The sequence below is a fragment of the Bufo bufo genome, chromosome 4 (assembly GCF_905171765.1).
Source record: "Bufo bufo chromosome 4, aBufBuf1.1, whole genome shotgun sequence".
Taxonomy (NCBI): domain Eukaryota; kingdom Metazoa; phylum Chordata; class Amphibia; order Anura; family Bufonidae; genus Bufo; species Bufo bufo.
Window position 1 is genome coordinate 285,375,071 of NC_053392.1, and position 19,625 is coordinate 285,394,695.

General features: G+C 41.8%; 1 protein-coding gene across 1 annotated transcript in view; it reads left to right on the plus strand.

Annotated features, from left to right (window-relative positions):
- Positions 1 to 19,625, plus strand: part of CD109 (CD109 molecule) — a 284,990-nt gene that overhangs the window by 211,771 nt on the left and 53,594 nt on the right. Inside the window, exon 27 of the mRNA XM_040430041.1 lies at positions 16,039 to 16,266. Within this exon, the coding sequence (XP_040285975.1) occupies positions 16,039 to 16,266 (228 nt within the window). The remainder of the gene's footprint in view (positions 1 to 16,038; positions 16,267 to 19,625) is intronic.

Consider the following 19,625-nt stretch of genomic DNA (forward strand, 5'->3'; position numbering starts at 1 on the left):
GCACACAGTGTGTTGTCCGCATCTTTTGCGGCCCCATAGAAATGAATGGGCCCGCACCTATTCCGCAAAATTGCGGAACGGATGCAAACTCATTCATACAGTCATGTGAATGTAGCCTAAGGGTACGACCACATGGCACAGCAGACTCTAATTAAACCAATGAGACTGCACTGTTCAGTTGGTCTCAGTTTAATTAGAGCCCGCTGCTGCCCGCATGAATGCTTCACTTATCTAGAAAAACAAGTGTATACATCAGATTTCATGAAACAAAAATGGATCCTTCATTCTTACTTCTTTACTTTTCCCCTCTAAAAACTTCAGTCAACTTTCTCCATCCATTCGTTTCCAGATCTATTTGATCTTGCTATATAATTTAAGAAACAAGCATCTATTTATTAGGAACAATGCTCAGAAACAGGAATAACATATAAATTTTCTTCTTTTCCTAATAAATGTAACTCATTTAAAAAGCCAATTTATTACGTCAAATATGGTAATCCTCTCATTGCAGCATAAATATATTTAGCTATCGCTGTTTCTGAATGTTCTCTATCAGTGCCATTTTCTTTCTTTACAATGTTTGCCTCTTTACTGATCATGAAGGTCAGTGCAAAGATCAGAGGGCTAATCTTGTATACCCTATATACTGTATGTAAGCTCTGGACATCACTTTTATTCCATTAACAGACTTTCCCGCAACAAGTTCCATAACTCGTCTCAGGTGTTCATGGTGAATATTTACTGTAAAACTGATCCAGAATGGTATACAGCACTGAATCATTAAACCTGTTGGCTATAGGTTTCCTGTCTTACAACTTCCAATTTCCAAATATTTCCTTGTCCATTGAACACATGGATTTCAAAAGATTCCAGAAAATACTGGATTTGACTTGTTTCTAAACTTTTAAAGGCCTTCTGCTGTAGGATAGACTTCCTTATCTCTTTGACCCTAATGATCAAACAGAGAGATTATGCAATTTGTTTAGATTTTCCTTCCCTAATACTTTCGATGTTTAGGACATCCATGGCTTGATTTAATGTCTCTTCACACTTCTGTAATTATAGCCAACTTCCTAAATGTTGCCCAATGCCCCATGAATGCCTGGTGCGCATGCGCACTTCGCTCAATGAAGCCGCTGCCAGGAGTCCGCAGCGCATCAGGCTGAGCATAGTGCGCAGGCGCCGGATCTGGCGGAGGCGGCGCTGAGGTGAGGAGGGCGGCGATTAAGACTAAGAAGGAGGCGCTGGGCACCAGACGGCCGGGCACCCTGTATTAACTGACGTCCCCTTGGGCACCTTAGGTCGGCGACTGACCTGTTATAAAAACCTGTTTTTTGGGCTAATAGAGCCACAAGCAGGTTTAATAAGGCCAGGTTAGGATTCATGTTATTTGTACGGACATGAGCATATGTATAGCTTATAGGGCTAAAATCTCATGACAGATTCCTTTTAAATCTATCACAAACATCATTAGTGTGCCTTTAAGAGTGTTGTGATAAAACACTTGTAGTGTGTTTGTATAGAGAAGGTTGTCAATCAACTATCAGTGATTTGATATTGAAAGTCATATATGCTCCATATGGTGAAGCATCCAGGAACCAACAAATAAAATACTGTCAGTAGCACCGCAGTAGAAAACCTGGCATAACTGATACCCAACAGGGCTGAAGAGTTAACAGGTGGTATTATGGGTTGGTATCTCTTACTCTGGTCCCAAACCTTGATGAGAACAGACTCGTCACTCTGAGAATGAATGACCCATGCAGGGTCCTCCTGGTATGCCTTAGATATCACTGTTTTTGCAGATACTGTATGCAATGGCATAGAAGAACAGGACCACATGAATCCTAATTTGGAGCAACCCCTGCTACAAATACACAATCCACAATCTTATAAATGACCCAATCCATATACAGTTTCAAGAAAAAGTATGTGAACTCTTTGGAATGATATGGATTTCTGCACAAATTGGTCTTAAAATGTGATCTGATCTTCATCTAAGTCACAACAATAGACAATCACAGTCTGCTTAAACTAATAACACACAAAGAATTAAATGTTACCCTGTTTTTATTGAACACACCATGTAAACATTCACAGTGCAGGTGGAAAAAGTATGTGAACCCCTAGACTAATGACATCTCCAAGAGCTAATTGGAGTGAGGTGTCAGCCAACTGGAGTCCAATCAATGAGATGAGATAGGAGGTGTTGGTTACAGCTGCGGATGCTTGCGATTTTCACGCAGACCCATTCATTTCTATGGGGCCTGTGTTGCGTGAAAAACGCAGAATATAGAACATGCTGCGATTTTCACGCAACGCACAAGTGATGCGTGAAAATCACCGCTCATCTGAACAGCCCCATTGAAGTGAATGGGTCCGGATTCAGTGCGGGTAAAATGGGTTCACCTCACGCATTGCACCCGCACGGAATTCTCACTCATGTGAAAGGGGCCTTATACATTTAAGGCCCCATGGACATGGCCGTATCCGTTTTACGGTTCACAAATTGCAGATCCACAAAATAAAGATGCGATCTGAGTGCTGTCTGGATTTAATTTGTGGACTCATTGTTTTCAATGGGTCCGTGGACATAGTATATATTTTTGCCGAATGGAAATACGGATGTGGAAAACACACAGATCATCCATGTGCTTTCCGCATCTGTATGTCCATTCAGCAAAGACATGTCCTATATTCGTCTGCAAAATGTGGACCACAGACCCATTAAAATCGATGAGTCCGCAAAAATTGCAAATGCACCACAGACTGCGTCCATATTTTGTGAATCAATGATTTGCGAACCTCATAACATATACAGTCGTGTGCATGGAGCCTAAACCAATTTTTCTATCTGTTCTGCAATTTATTTTGATTGCAGCATTTCATTCTCATTGACATTTTGTGATGCAACAGGTGAATTTAATGAGGTAATTAATTTTAACGTGGATAATATTGTTACAGTGACAGAAAAAATGTGCCATTTTTACTAAGGTTCCATGTGTATAAGGGCCCATTCACATGACCGTATTTTTCTGTCTGCATCCGTTTCCATTTTTGGGATCGGATGCGGACCCATTCAACACCATGTGCTGTCCGCATCCTCACTTCCATGGCCCTGCAAAAAAAAAAAAAGACTATTTTTGCAGACAAGAATAGGCATTTCTATCATAGGGAAGAACACTTCGATCTGCAAAATGCGTAACGCTCATGGCGGGTATCTGTTTTTTGCGGTTCCAAAATTTGCAATCTGCAAAATCGGATACAGTCGTGTCAATGGGCTCTAATGCCAAACACTCAGTAGACAATTGTGCAATAGTTTTTCACTGTAATAAAGAAAGTTACCAGAATCGTATGTAACATGCTCTATATCCAACACAGCATATACCTGGCATTCAGTAGCTCAGAAATATTTTCCTTGGACTCAGGTGGAGTGCCATTCTTATCAATGCAAATAAACCAGAAAACTTTTATAATGCATTGACACAGTAAATACCCCTATTAAGCCTGTAGAGGGCATACATTTAGACTGTGTAGACACGAACCAGATTTATCATAGTGATTGAGGCTAGATAAATAAATAATGTAGAGCTTTATACCAAATATGGGTAGGCTTAACATTGAGACAGAATGTTATACCAGAATTGTAATGCAAATAAAATATTGCATTGTAGGCCACACCCCTTCCCACAAAGCCACACCCAGCATCTTCTTTTTGGACTTTCTCTAAACATGTATGCTTATGCCAAAATGTAGGTGCATTCACATTAGTAATGTAGGCCATTGCCTTTGCATGTATTTACCAAATCGAAATCGTATCATTCATAACTCTTAGGTCATAGTTAAAACAATCCCACGTGGAGAACAGGGGATTCCTCTACTTAAGATCTTCAAAACGCTATGAAGTAATCTGCTTCATACCATGATGAGTAAATCATAATAGCACTATTTATGTGAGATTTTCTCCAATGATGCAATTTTATAATAGTTTCAGCACAAAAAATAACATTTAAATTGAAAACACTACTTATAAAAATGGTGACTAGGGGAAAAAACAACTCACTCGGTAATGACTTGTCTGAATAGTGTTAAGAATACATTCTTGCTGCTCCTAAGTAATCAAGCATTTTGGAGGATTTTCAAAGGCTTTTCAAAGGCGACTCATGTGGGAACAGTAATGCTGGAAAATAACCATAAAATGTTACTACTACAGCGTCATGAACATTGTCTATGAATCACCCTTCTAATGTTTCCTAGTAACATTCATTGTGACTAGAACATTTTAACACGGTTTATTCAATCCAAATACCACTTGGAATCTACTATGCAATAAGTCATCTGTGAATACTGAGGATACATGTTGTTCTTAGTTTGTGATGAAAGAAAACCTTTTTGTGATTAGCATTGCTTACGGACATTGATAAACATTTTTGCAGTCATGGCAGCTAATATTCTTTATCATGGTCTTAAAAATGTTAGTTTTATGGCTCATGCCCGATTGCTGCAGCCTTGCCATTGATGTTTATGAGAAATCAGCTTTTTATAGGTCAGTGGAAAATTGTTTTTTTGTGGAGAATCCAAATTCATGCCTCACAAGGATATCCCAAATGTCGTCCTTCCCAACCTGCAAGTGTTGTTAACACCTTTGAGCTCTATTTAGAGGAAGATCAATTAGGCAACTTCACCAAGAAATGTTCAACATGTTGTTTGCACACTGTATCTGTAATTTATAATGTGAAGTCTTGACTACTATTTTAACCCTTTATGACCACCATCTGTCCCACAAAGCTCAGCAAAGTAAAATTTTGTGAGACTTTTTGTTCAAAACTTGTTGACATATTATCTTAAAGCTTTAGCTGTACGTTTAATTGTGTAAATAATAGGAAATCAGCCTACCGAATAATGGGGGCTTCAAATGCATCCGGGGGAGGGGGGTTCACATAATTTTTAGCCAGGTCATTTTTTATGTGTCATTTTACACACACATAAAACATTATTTTACATTGTTGATTTTGTAACTTGTTTGTAACTATATTTTTTTTACACTACCAAGACCAGTTTTTAGCAGAGGATCTGATCTGGGAAAAATATAAAAAAGCAAAATGAACCACAAATATGATGTCACGGCTGTATGTGAGCAACAATAGTAATTCACAGTACAGAGCAACTGACTGGACCCAGGGAGGATAAAGGGTGACCCCTGTCCGACCCTCAACGCTTTCCCTATTCTGCTAAAGCACATGCCCGGATCCAAATGGCGGAACGAGGCATGCCCACGTGCCTAAGACTAATGACCACTGTAACCCCTACAATAGTGGAAGGGGCACGGCCACCAGTGCCCTACTCAGTATATGGAGGGAACCATGGCCACCTCAGATCCAGTCAGAAAACAAACAGGAATACAACAATGTCTGCAGACTTAGCTGAAGGTGTTGTAGCCGCAGAGAAGACGGATCCAAGGACAGGCTGGCAATATCCGGAGTGCTAGCTGCAGCAGAACACAGGTCCAGTGAACTGATAGCTACAAGTGAAGAAACTAAAGCAAGAGCTACAACTGAAGTGAGAACTATAATCCACATCCTATCATAGGAGGAGGGGTGATATAAAGAGAGGGAAATAAAACACATGAAGAACAGCTGTGGTGAAAGAAACCAAAAGTAAACAGAGTAGTGAGAACTCCTCCCAGCTCTAGTAGTGACATCATCACAGGGGTGGAGAAACAGAGCTGTGAGAACGTCCCAAAGCTCTGGTAGTGACATATGATTGTGGGTGCATGCCTTCCCTTTTTCCTCATCGAAGATTGGCAGAGTCAGCTGTAGTTGTCTGATATCTGTGACAGTCATGGTGCCTCATGAAGCATATTCAAAGTTCCCGCACAAGAGACCGGCAGAGTGCCCTCATAAGAGTCAGCTATAGTGACAGCTACAGTGTTCCAATAAACCAATAAGTAGTGTATGGACACAGTAGGACACAGATCACAAGAGCCAGACTGCAGGATGCTTGTGCTTTATTCCAGCTAACTAATACACTGACTGAGCCACACCCAGAATATTGACCCATAAGACATAGGGGCACATTTATTAAGACCGACGTTTTAGATACGAGTTATGAAGAGGTCACTGTTCTCAGTGGCCTACCGACTGTGGTTAGCTGCAGCAGTCACATACCGTATCCCAACACATCACCGTTGCTGTTTGTAAACAAACAGTGGCAGGAGAACCAAACCAGAGATACAAAAAAGGGATGAATATAATGTTTTTTTAGTTTATTTATTTTTTAAAATTTAAGCCATTTTAGGGCTTGTCTGAAATTTTAAATTATTGCCCAGAGTATACTAAAGTGCCTCCCATTGGTATCAATCACCTTGTTCACTATAGCTGTCATTCATAATGTCCCCTAAAGCTGTGATCCACAGTACACCATAATAGGCAACATTTCCCAAGTAGAGAACAAAGAGATGATTCCCCTGTTCTATAAAATTGAGTAGAGTAGAGTGTTGAGCAGAGAAGACGGATCCAAGGACAGGCTGGCAATATCCGGAGTGCTAGCTGCAGCAGAACACAGGTCCAGTGAACTGATAGCTACAAGTGAAGAAACTAAAGCAAGAGCTACAACTGAAGTGAGAACTATAATCCACATCCTATCATAGGAGGAGGGGTGATATAAAGAGAGGGAAATCAAACACATGAAGAACAGCTGTGGTGAAAGAAACCAAAAGTAAACAGAGCAGTGAGAACTCCTCCCAGCTCTAGTAGTGACATCATCACAGGGGTGGAGAAACAGAGCTGTGAGAACGTCCCAAAGCTCTGGTAGTGACAGTACCCCCCCTCTACGGGTGGACTCCGGACACCCAGGACCCACCTTCTCAGGATGAGCCCTATGAAATGCCCTGATGAGGCGAGTGGCTTTAATGTCCGACACCGGAACCCACATCCTCTCCTCAGGACCATAACCCTTCCAATGAACGAGGTACTGAAGAGAACCGCGGACAATGCGAGAGTCCACAATTCTGGAAACCTCAAACTCCAGATTGCCATCAACCAAAATCGGAGGAGGAGGCAAAGAGGAGGGTACCGTGGGCTGGACATATGGTTTTAAGAGAGATCTGGGAAATACATTATGTATCTTCCAAACCCGTGGAAGATCAAGACGGAAGGCAACAGGATTGATGACTGACAAGATTTTATAAGGCCCAATAAACTTGGGACCCAATTTCCAGGAGGGAACCTTCAACTTAATGTTTCTAGTAGACAACCACACCAGATCACCCACATTCAGGTCCGGACCAGGCACACGTCTCTTATCAGCCACACGCTTATACTTCTCACTCATTTTTTTAAGATTACTCTGAATCTTTTGCCAAATGGTAGACAAAGACGAGGAAAATCTCTCCTCCTCAGGTAAACCAGAAAGAGCCCCTCCCGAGAATGTCCCAAACTGCGGATGGAACCCATATCCACCAAAGAATGGTGACTTATCAGAAGATTCCTGACGACGGTTGTTCAGAGCAAACTCAGCAAGAGGGAGAAATGAACACCAATCCTCCTGGTTCTCTGCCACAAAACAGCGCAAATATGTCTCCAGATTCTGATTGAGGCGCTCAGTCTGACCATTCGACTGCGGATGAAAAGCAGAAGAGAAGGACAGCCGAACCCCCAGGCGAGAACAGAAAGCCTTCCAGAACCTGGACACAAACTGCGTGCCTCTATCGGAAACAATATCAGAGGGAATGCCGTGCAATTTAACAATATGGTCGACAAAAGCTTGCGCCAACGTTTTAGCATTGGGTAAACCAGGGAAAGGTACGAAATGAGCCATCTTGCTAAAACGGTCCACCACCACCAGGATCACCGACTTCCCCGAGGAACGAGGAAGATCCGTGATAAAGTCCATGGACAGGTGTGTCCAAGGACGGGAAGGAATGGGTAACGGGAGAAGGGAACCTGAAGGCCGTGAACGAGGGACCTTAGCTCGAGCGCATGTCTCACAAGCAGCCACAAAACCCTCCACCGACTTACGAAGAGCCGGCCACCAAAATCTCCGAGCAATGAGATCTACCGTGGCTCTACTCCCGGGGTGACCAGCAAGAACCGTATCATGATGCTCCTTAAAGAGTTTGTGACGTAGCTCAGGAGGCACGAACAACTTCCCAGAAGGACAACGGGCAGGTGTCTCAGTCTGGGCAGCCTGGACCTCGGCCTCCAAATCGGAATATAGAGCAGAAACAACTACCCCCTCCGCCAAAATGGGGACCCGGGTCCTCGGAGTTTCCTCCTCCCGGAAAACAGCGAGAGAGAGCATCAGCCTTCACATTTTTTATCCCAGGTCGGAATGTAACAACAAAATTGAATCTGGAGAAGAACAGAGACCATCTGGCCTGTCTCGGATTCATACGCCTGGCCGACTCCAAGTATGCCAGATTCTTATGGTCGGTAAAAACGGTGATAGGGTGCCTGGCCCCCTCCAACCAATGGCGCCATTCCTCGAAAGCCAACTTGATGGCCAACAACTCCCTATCTCCCACATCATAGTTTCTCTCTGCCGGGGAGAGTTTTTTAGAGAAAAAGGCACAGGGTCGCCACTTGGCAGGGGAAGGGCCCTGGGACAAAACCGCACCCACACCCACCTCGGAAGCATCCACCTCAACAATAAAAGGTAAGGAAACATCGGGATGCACCAAGACGGGAGCAGACGCAAAATTCTCTTTAATCTTAGAAAAGGCTGTAAGCGCCTCCTCCGACCAAGAGGAAAAATCCGCCCCCTTTTTTGTCATGTCAGTGAGGGGTTTAACAACAGAGGAATAATTCAAAACGAACTTTCTGTAATAGTTCGCAAAACCCAGAAAGCGCATCAATGCCTTCTGATTCTCAGGAAGCTCCCACTCAAGTACAGCACGGACCTTCTCGGGATCCATGCGAAAACCAGAAGCAGAGAGGAGAAAACCCAGAAATTGAATCTCCGATACCATAAAAAGACATTTCTCCAGCTTGGCGTACAATTTATTTTCCCGTAGAATTTGCAGAACCTGAAAAAGATGATCCTGATGGGTCTGAACATCAGGGGAAAAAATCAAAATATCATCAAGATACACCAATACAAATTTCCCCATTAAATGATAGAAAATACTATTAACAAAATGCTGAAAGACGGCCGGAGCATTCATCAGGCCGAAAGGCATAACGAGATTCTCGAAATGCCCGTCAGGGGTATTAAAGGCCGTTTTCCATTCATCCCCCTCTCTGACCCTGACCAGGTTGTACGCGCCTCTCAAATCCAATTTGGAAAACACCTTGGCCCCAACAATTTGATTGAAGAGGTCCGGGATCAGAGGAAGGGGGATAGGGATCGCGAATCGTGATACGGTTCAGCTCCCTAAAATCTAGGCAAGGTCTCAGAGAGCCATCTTTCTTTTTAACAAAAAAAAAACCCGCGGCCACAGGTGACTTTGAGGGACGAATATGCCCCTTTTCGAGACTCTCGGAGATGTAAGTTCGTATAGCGATTCTTTCCGGTTGTGAGAGATTGTAGAGGCGTGCTTTTGGCAGCTTGGCGCCGGGAATGAGGTTAATGGGACAGTCAAACTCCCGGTGAGGAGGTAGCTCCTGAACACCGCTCTCGGAAAACACGTCCGAGAAATCAGAGAAAAATGATGGCACCGTTTTAGTAGACACCTCTGCAAAAGTCGCTGTGAGACAATTCTCTCTACAAAAATCACTCCACTCATTTATTTGCCTTCCTTGCCAATCAATAGTGGGGTTATGTCTAGTGAGCCAGGGTAACCCCAAAACTAGAGGAGACGGCAATCCGTTAAGGACAAAACAAGATATATCCTCCACATGAGTGTCACCCTACAGCTAGCCGGATATTGTGAACAATGCCCTTCAGAGATCTCTGTGAGAGTGGAGCAGAGTCAATAGCAAAAACAGGTATATCTTTATCTAATGTGCAAACCTGAAAACCATGCATGGCTACAAATTGAGTGTCAATAAGATTGACGGCCGCTCCACTATCGACAAAAATCTCACAAGAAATGACTTTGCTCTCTAGCGCCACCCTGGCAGACAGGAGAAAACGGGAACTGCAGGTCAGAGGAAAAGCATCAAATCCTACATCAACTTTGCCCAAAGTAGCAGATGAAGCAGAACCTGATGATTTACCTTTTGAGATTTTTCTCTTATTATCGCTCTTAGTACGGTTCAAGAATCTCCTAGACGGACAAACATTTGCCAAATGACCTATGCCCCCACAACAAAAACAGACCATACTCTGAGGACTAAATCCTCTTTTATCAGGGGCAAGTCGAGCTAGCTGCATGGGCTCCTCCTCAGAGGGGAGCGAGACAGGATGAGGCCCCTGCACACTGAATGAGTCCGCACCACTGCCCCTAGACTGACAATGGTTGGACAGAGAGGTCTCGTTTCTTTCTCTTAGACGCCTGTCAAGGCGTACCGCCAATGACATGGCAGACTCTAAGGACGTTGGTCTTTCATGGAAAGCAAACGCATCTTTTAATCTCTCCGAGAGACCATGACAGAACTGACTCCGGAGTGCAGCATCATTCCAACCCGAATCAGCTGCCCATCTCCGAAATTCAGAACAATAAAGCTCCGCAGACCGTTTGTTCTGGCATAAAACACGTAGGCTAGATTCGGCCAGAGCAACACGATCCGGGTCATCATAAATCCGCCCCAGGGCCACAAAAAATCCCTCCACGGATCGAAGGGAGGGATCCCCTGATGGCAGCGAAAAAGCCCAAGTCTGAGCATTACCCCTGAGCAGGGAAATGACAATCCTCACCCTCTGCTCCTGATTACCAGAAGAGTGAGAACACAAGCAAAAATGGAGTTTGCATGCCTCTCTGAAACGAACAAAATTCTCACTGCCCCCTGAGAACGTCTCCGGAAGTGAGACCTTTGGCTCGCAACAGACTCCATGAGCCGGAGCAGGGCCCAATGCTTGAAGCTGGGTCATAGATTGACGGAGATCCGCTACTTCCAAAGAAAGACCCTGCATGCGGTCAACCAGGTCAGAAAGCGGATCCATGTCAAAAAAGGACGGTTTTGGTGGATTATAATGTCACGGCTGTATGTGAGCAACAATAGTAATTCACAGTACAGAGCAACTGACTGGACCCAGAACTAGGGAGGATAAAGGGTGACCCCTGTCCGACCCTCAACGCTTTCCCTATTCTGCTAAAGCACATGCCCGGATCCAAATGGCGGAACGAGGCATGCCCACGTGCCTAAGACTAATGACCACTGTAACCCCTACAATAGTGGAAGGGGCACGGCCACCAGTGCCCTACTCAGTATATGGAGGGAACCGTGGCCACCTCAGATCCAGTCAGAAAACAAACAGGAATACAACAATGTCTGCAGACTTAGCTGAAGGTGTTGTAGCCGCAGAGAAGACGGATCCAAGGACAGGCTGGCAATATCCGGAGTGCTAGCTGCAGCAGAACACAGGTCCAGTGAACTGATAGCTACAAGTGAAGAAACTAAAGCAAGAGCTACAACTGAAGTGAGAACTATAATCCACATCCTATCATAGGAGGAGGGGTGATATAAAGAGAGGGAAATCAAACACATGAAGAACAGCTGTGGTGAAAGAAACCAAAAGTAAACAGAGTAGTGAGAACTCCTCCCAGCTCTAGTAGTGACATCATCACAGGGGTGGAGAAACAGAGCTGTGAGAACGTCCCAAAGCTCTGGTAGTGACATATGATTGGTGGGTGCATGCCTTCCTTTTTCCTCATCGAAGATTGGCAGAGTCAGCTGTAGTTGTCTGATATCTGTGACAGTCATGGTGCCTCATGAAGCATATTCAAAGTTCCCGCACAAGAGACCGGCAGAGTGCCCTCATAAGAGTCAGCTATAGTGACAGCTACAGTGTTCCAATAAACCAATAAGTAGTGTATGGACACAGTAGGACACAGATCACCAGAGCCAGACTGCAGGATGCTTGTGCTTTATTCCAGCTAACTAATACACTGACTGAGCCACACCCAGAATATTGACCCATAAGACATAGGGGCACATTTATTAAGACCGACGTTTTAGATACGAGTTATGAAGAGGTCACTGTTCTCAGTGGCCTACCGACTGTGGTTAGCTGCAGCAGTCACATACCGTATCCCAACACATCACCGTTGCTGTTTGTAAACAAACAGTGGCTGTTTGTAAACAAACAGTGGCAGGAGAACCAAACCAGAGATACAAAAAAGGGATGAATATAATGTTTTTTTAGTTTATTTATTTTTTAAAATTTAAGCCATTTTAGGGCTTGTCTGAAATTTTAAATTATTGCCCAGAGTATACTAAAGTGCCTCCCATTGGTATCAATCACCTTGTTCACTATAGCTGTCATTCATAATGTCCCCTAAAGCTGTGATCCACAGTACACCATAATAGGCAACATTTCCAAGTAGAGAACAAAGAGATGATTCCCCTGTTCTATAAAATTGAGTAGAGTAGAGTGTTGAGCATTTATATCCTATAATTAACCTGGGGAAGGTAGCTACCCAATGCACTTTATTTCCTCGGACTGTTTCTCAATTAAACTTTGGACTCATGAGAATTGCAGTCCACCAGTTGGGCATCACTGGTATGGAACAATATTAAAGGGTTTGTCTAGCCACTTGATTAAAAATATCACTCAATGCTCGGAACTAATAAAATAAATTTATACCTTACCAGTCCCCATGGCCACTCCTATTATCATACTTTCCTCAAATCTGTACTTCCTGATCCCCATCAACATGGTGATTGACTGAGCAGTCACATTTCCATGTTGACAGGGATCAGGAAGAACAGCAGCATGCAAAATGAGGGGAATAATAGCGTGTGATCTAGGGCACGCTAAGTTTTAGTTCAGTTGAACTGTATGAGGTGACAGATGGTAGCCACAACGCACATACTACAGTGAGTAAACTGCTCAATAGACTTTGCTTCTACTTCACTGCCAATCTCTATGGCTCAAATAACTGTAATTTAAGGGGTTGTCTCACTTCAGAAAGTGGCATTTATCATGTAGGGAAAGTTAATACAAAGCACTCACTAATTGTACTGTGATTGTCCATATTTTTCCATCACATTATACATTGCTCATATCCGTGCACAGAAGAATTGGGTGAGCTGGACTAATACATTTATTGTTTGGACTTTGGGTAAATACTCCCCATATTGTCATCTAAAACCACAATTTCTTCTATTGTGTTTATAGGTAAAAGAGAACCCTATGCCATTTTAGTTTTAGTAGACTCCAAATTATGCATTTTCTATGCCATTGTTCGATTCCCAACAGAGAATGTCAGTCCCATGCACAGGAGAAATTCATTTAACCACTACTACAGTAAAATATGGAATCTAAAATGTCTCAGTAATACTGAAAGCTCTGTGTGTGATTTGCAATGAAATGGGATTTCTTTTATAGTTTTTGATTTAAAACAAATGTTTTTCACTCCTCTAGAATTCTTCTAAATAACAGCTGCTGCAAATTACTTGGAGTCTCAAATGAATGAAGTCACTCAGATAACTACACCCTCAGCCTTGTGACATATGCACTATCATTGGTTGGAAGAAATAAGCTAAAGAGGGTCTGGACCTTCTGAACCGCCGGGCCAGAGCACAATGGTAGCTTCATTTGTATAAAAAAGTGAAAAAAGAAACAAAATCATCTTAAAGAAAATGTGTCATCAGAAAATTATCTATTGTCTAAATCATATTTTTTATGTTTAACATATTTTTATAGAATTTTTGATGATGTTATTTTTCCTTTTCCATGTCAATATCTATATTTAAACAAAAAACATAAAATCCTGCAGTTTTTGCACTTGTCACTAAGCCCAATAATAGGCGCCACTTCTTGGTCTGTACGGATCACTTTTACTGAATGTACCTGCTTATCTGTCATTCTAATCCTGCTGTAGCGATATCACCTCTGTATAGATAAGACAGGATTCAGCATTCACAATAGGTGATGTCAAATCTTATCTGCTCTTTCCTTGTACTTATGACCTCTGTACAGGTCGCAGAGCATGCCTACAAAACTTTCCTATAGAAGTCAATGAGGTCTCCTCCTGATCATTGTGTCTAGGGCTGCTGTAAAGCCATTTTCTAATGCTTTGTAAATGCTGTTAAGAACAGCTCAGGCAAGATGGCCTCCCCCCATAATCATGTTCCGAAAATAGAATGAAAAATCTGTAATCAGAAAATAAAAAACCGATTAGAAAAAAAAGGATGTGTGTTGCTGGTTTTTCACTGGCAGTTAAATATTTGGTGACGCATTTTCTTTAAATGTTAACAGTTTAACCCAGGATTTACAGTTTAGTGTAAAGATATGTCACATGGCATAATACACTTGCTGAAAGGAATGAACTGATTAGACATGTAAGCAGCCTCTGAAATATGGTAATTTTTTTATGTTCTTGAGTTTCATATTTTCTGGAAATAGGTTCTAAACACAGCTCTGTGTTTTTTGGAGAGAATATTAATCCATTCCATTGACTTCAATGGGAACTGTACCATATGAAATGCTCCAAAGAAGTGACATGCCACTTGAAATGTTTTTGAAAACAGCTGCCATAAATTCCGTGCAGTGTGAACTGTGGTGTGTATTTCCATTGAAAACAATGGAAGCTATTTTCAAGTATTTTAGCGATAATATTTAAGTCCATATTATGAGCACTTTACATGCTGAAATATGTTGTGCCTTTTGCCATGTGAATATATCCTAATACTGTAATACTGTGATTCTTTTCATTATCATCTTAAAGGAGTATTCTGGCTATTTCAAGTAATCCCCTATCCACAGGATAGGAGATAACTATTAGGCATCATACACACGACCGTATGTATTTTGCGGTCGTAAAAAACAGATCCGCAAAAAAATACGGACGACGTCCGTGTGCATTTTATATTTTGCGTAACGGAACAGCTGGCCTCTAATAGAACAGTCCTATCCTTGTCCGTAATGCAGACAATACTAGAACATGTTCTATTTTTTTGCGGAACAGAAAAACGGACATAACGAAACGGAATGCACACGGTGTAACTTCCATTTCTTTTGCGGACCCATTGAACTAAATGGTTCCGTATACGGTCCGCAAAAAAAAAAAACAGAACGGACATGGAAGGAAAATACGTTCGTGTGCATGAGGCCTTACGGAGAGGTCTGATCACTGGAACCCCGAGTGGTCATGAGAATGGGAGCCTCATACCCGACAGGGACCCACTAAATTGAATGGATCTTTATGGGAATGCTCCTGAAGAAGGGGAATTGTTATCACCGAAACGCATTGAGCCACATATTTATATTAAAGGTGATTGATCAGAAGCACTGGATTCTTGCTGCCTTCCATCACTACGACTCTACATGAGATCCTGGCCGGGGGGTCTAAGTCACAGGTGTTATGTGCTTATCCTGATGACTACCCCCCAGTGAAGTGAGTGCTACTTTTGTGAAATTGCCCTGAGGGGCTTTTCACCATTAATTTTATCATTAACTATGCCATTTATATTATTCTTTATTTTATATGGTTTTATCCGTGTTTTTCCTCTATAGCTGTGTCTGTTCACAGTTTTTCATCTTGAGTACTCACTATCTGTATATCACGTCATCGTTTTATGATACATTTAGTGTCATTTAATCGCCATCACTCTGGGTGGTACTTCATATTTTCCTTCATGATTGTGTCCTTCAACAGGGATTGGCGCTCTTTTTTCCCTTGTTTCCCCCTGGGGTCTATATGTAAGTGACTGACTTTGTTGAAACACTTTAGATTAGGATCACCCTATACACTTATATACTATTTTTTGGGAACTGCCGGTGATTGCCAAGTACAAGAGCACAGCTGCTGCTCCATTCATTTGGGAGGCCTTTGAATGGTACGGAGCACCTTTTTTCTGTTGCATTCTGCACTAATCCAACTGATAAAAATCCTAACATGTATCACTTTTGTGGTTTTTTACATATGGCACAAAACAATGCATGGTATGGTGACATACTTGTTCCTAAAATGACTTTTGTAAACATACAAAGCAGCAGAATTTTAATGCTAGATATTCTTTACCTGCAGGCAATGTAAGGTTCTGGAAGTCTAATATTCAGAGAGCCCCAGGCTGGTGGCAACCAAGTTCTGTTGATATAGAAGTGGCATCTTACGTCCTATTGTCACACATAATACAGAATCGTGTTTCTGAGGGAGTAGCAGTGATGAAATGGTTAAGCCAACAAAGAAATCACCTTGGAGGATATTCTTCTACCCAGGTTAGTTTACATAAATTCTACTATGAAAACGCAGCCAATTTTATACTTATAGAAAACTAGTCACATTGAAAATTAATTCCAAGCTGCAGGCATCATGTTATAGAGCAAGAAAAGCTGAGCAGATTAATGTATAATTTTCTGGGAACTTACCCAGTATATACTTTTCAAATTGATTGTAATGTGTTCATTCTGGGGTTATGAGTCCAGGGGGTGGTTCTACTCAGCTATCTGTCTTCACACTAAAGGGAATGCTGTCAGTCACTAAGTAGGACCACCCCTCTCAATCCTAGACATAGAAAGAACCAAGGTTTAAGCCCTCGTGACCAGCCTGGCTTTTGGACCTTAGCGACCAAGCAACTTTTTTCATTGTCATATTCAAAGAGTTATAACGTTTTTCTTTTTTACATTGATGTAGCTGCATGAGGGTTTGTATATAGTTCAGGTCATACAAATTCAGCGATGCCAAATGTGTGTGGGGGGTTTATTTTTTATTCATTGAAAAGCATTTTTTCATAGAAAAAAGTGAATTTTCTTTTAACCTGGAGATCTTTTTTTTTTTTTTTTTTAATAAAACTTCACTTAATCTTACTTTGACCACTTATTAGTTCCACAAACAGTCTTTAACATGTGATTGTTTGATTGCTTACATAATACACTGTACTACTTATGTACTATAGTGTATTTATGCTGTAGTAGAAATACCCAATTCATAATAGGGCATACACAGAAGGTGTACCTAGGGGAGCCTTCAATAGATCTATGGCTCCCATGTGTAGACATAAGTACCCCACAATTGCATTTGTGGGGTGTCAGTGGGTCGCAGAGAGAATACCTTCCCTTTTAAACCACTTAGGTGCCATGGTCGTTATTGACTGCCAGGACTAGTGGTTCCGCCAATCTGTGCCATTAGAGTAGGTGTACAACTGTCAAAAGAGAGCCCAACCCCTGCTCTGTGCAATGCTTAGACTAGGCAGCAGCAAAACGGTGGCTGCTTAGCTTGAGGTGCCTTAGTGACTGCCATAAAAAAACTGGCAGGAAACTGGAAATTGGTGGTCACTAAGGGGTTAATCAAGTAAAATACAAGTTAGAAGGAATCTTTTCCAACAAAATGATATAGTAATTTGCTCAGCATGTCTTTATGGTCCCTGCACATTGAATGGGATTTTTAACATGATAGATTTATTTTCATTTGTCAGATCTCATTGCAAGCGTGCACTGCTTCCTAGTACTGAGTTATACCAATCTATGATCTGTACTATGTTTGCCTAATTACATAAAAATTTATTTCCAGGATTGTCATAAAAATCATAAGTTCCAGTCTTTTTATATGAGGTTTTATTTATTTTAAGTGTTTTATATACTTGAATAAGCATAGGGAATGAATATAAGTAGCCACACAACACCAATGTCCATTCCATAAAGGGATTGTGCCAAGACATCCAATTATCAGCTATCCACAGTGGACATATCTCATTGTGGGAGTGCAACCACTGGGTCCCTACCGAAAACAAGAACTGTCATCCCTATTGTCTGTATGAATGAGTGGCAAGTATGTCATGGTAGTGAGGGAAGGGAAGCAAACCAAATGCAACAAAATCAACAAAACACCAGGCTAGGCCCCAAAGCTAGGGAAACAGGGAAAGGTCACCACCTGTGGACAATCCATGAGCCTTTCCCTGACTGCTGAGAACATGAGCATATCCTTCGGTTGGAAGTGCTCATGCGCTGGAACCTAAGCCTAGCTGAAACTGAAGGAAACTCTCAGCTAGGATGCTGGAGATAAGACAACTGGTTCCTAGCGCAAGGTGCAGGAACCAGTGTCTTTCTGAGGCCTAGCCAGAACACACAACAAAGGGAAGGAGTAGGACTTAGCTTAAGACGGACGGGGGAGCAGGAGCTCCACCAAACACCAGCTGAGAACTCCAGAAGCAAATATAACCGCAAGGGCTATAGTGAGAGGCGGGTATAAATAGCACCACTAAATAGCTAATGAGCAGAACCTGTGGGGAGGTGGGATCCTGCCCAAAACCACAACAAAGAGAAACTGAACAATCTGTCTGATTTACCTCTGCTAAAATTTGGAACTTGGCTAGAAAACGTGTTGAACTTGGCTAGAAAGTAATTTCTGCTTATGCTATTGTTTTGAAACCAAAGCATGCACAATCTGTGGTGGATTTTTTGCGGATTTGCTGTTTTTTCCCTATTGACTTTTCTACAGAAAACCTTCAGGCATATAAAACTGCATGCACAAAAACTGATATTTGTTTCACAATTCCTACTTGCTTTTTTATGTCTAGGTCCGTAGCAGTCTATTAAAAACTTTAACTGAAAAAATATTGACTATAGCGAAGGGAATAGGAATAAACGTGACTGTGACTCCTTCTCATTCCTCCTTACTTTGTTTATATTTTACATTAATGACCATATTAGTCATTAATAGGTCATATTCTCATAAGCTTTCTTATATTTATAGAACTCAGCTAGACTATATAAAACTTCACGTTTCCACCCAGTGGTACGATTAAAAAGAAAAAAAGTACATAGCACAAAAATTTAATATGATGGGGATTACAATTAAATAATTCACACTAAGCACAATTTATTTGATAGAAGAAATTCTGCTCTAGATAATAATTAAAAAATTATACATTCGTAGTCTAGCACTGCTGTTTTTGTCCTTACTATAATAGAAATATGACATGCTATAAACATGCTAATATATATACACTGCGTGCAGAATTATTAGGCAAATGAGTATTTTGACCACATCATCCTCTTTATGCATGTTGTCTTACTCCAAGCTGTATAGGCTCGAAAGCCTACTACCAATTAAGCATATTAGGTGATGTGCATCTTCTGTAATGAGAAGGGGTGTGGTCTAATGACATCAACACACCCTATATTAGGTGTGCATAATTATTAGGCAACTCCTTTCCTTTGGCAAAATGGGTCAAAAGAAGGACTTGACAGGCTCAGAAAAGTCAAAAATATGTGAGATATCTTGCAGAGGGATGCAGCACTCTTAAAATTGCAAAGCTTCTGAAGCGTGATCATCGAACAATCAAGCGTTTCATTCAAATAGTCAACAGGGTCGCAAGAAGCGTGTGGAAAAACCAAGGCGCAAAATAACTGCCATGAACTGAGAAAAGTCAAGCGTTGCAGCTGCCAAGATGCCACTTGCCACCAGTTTGGCCATATTTCAGAGCTGCAACATCACTGGATGTGCCCAAAAGCACAAGGGTGTGCAATACTCAGAGACATGGCCAAGGTAAGAAAGGCTGAAAGACGACCACCACTGAACAAGACACACAAGCTGAAACGTCAAGACTGGGCCAAGAAATATCTCAAGACTGATTTTT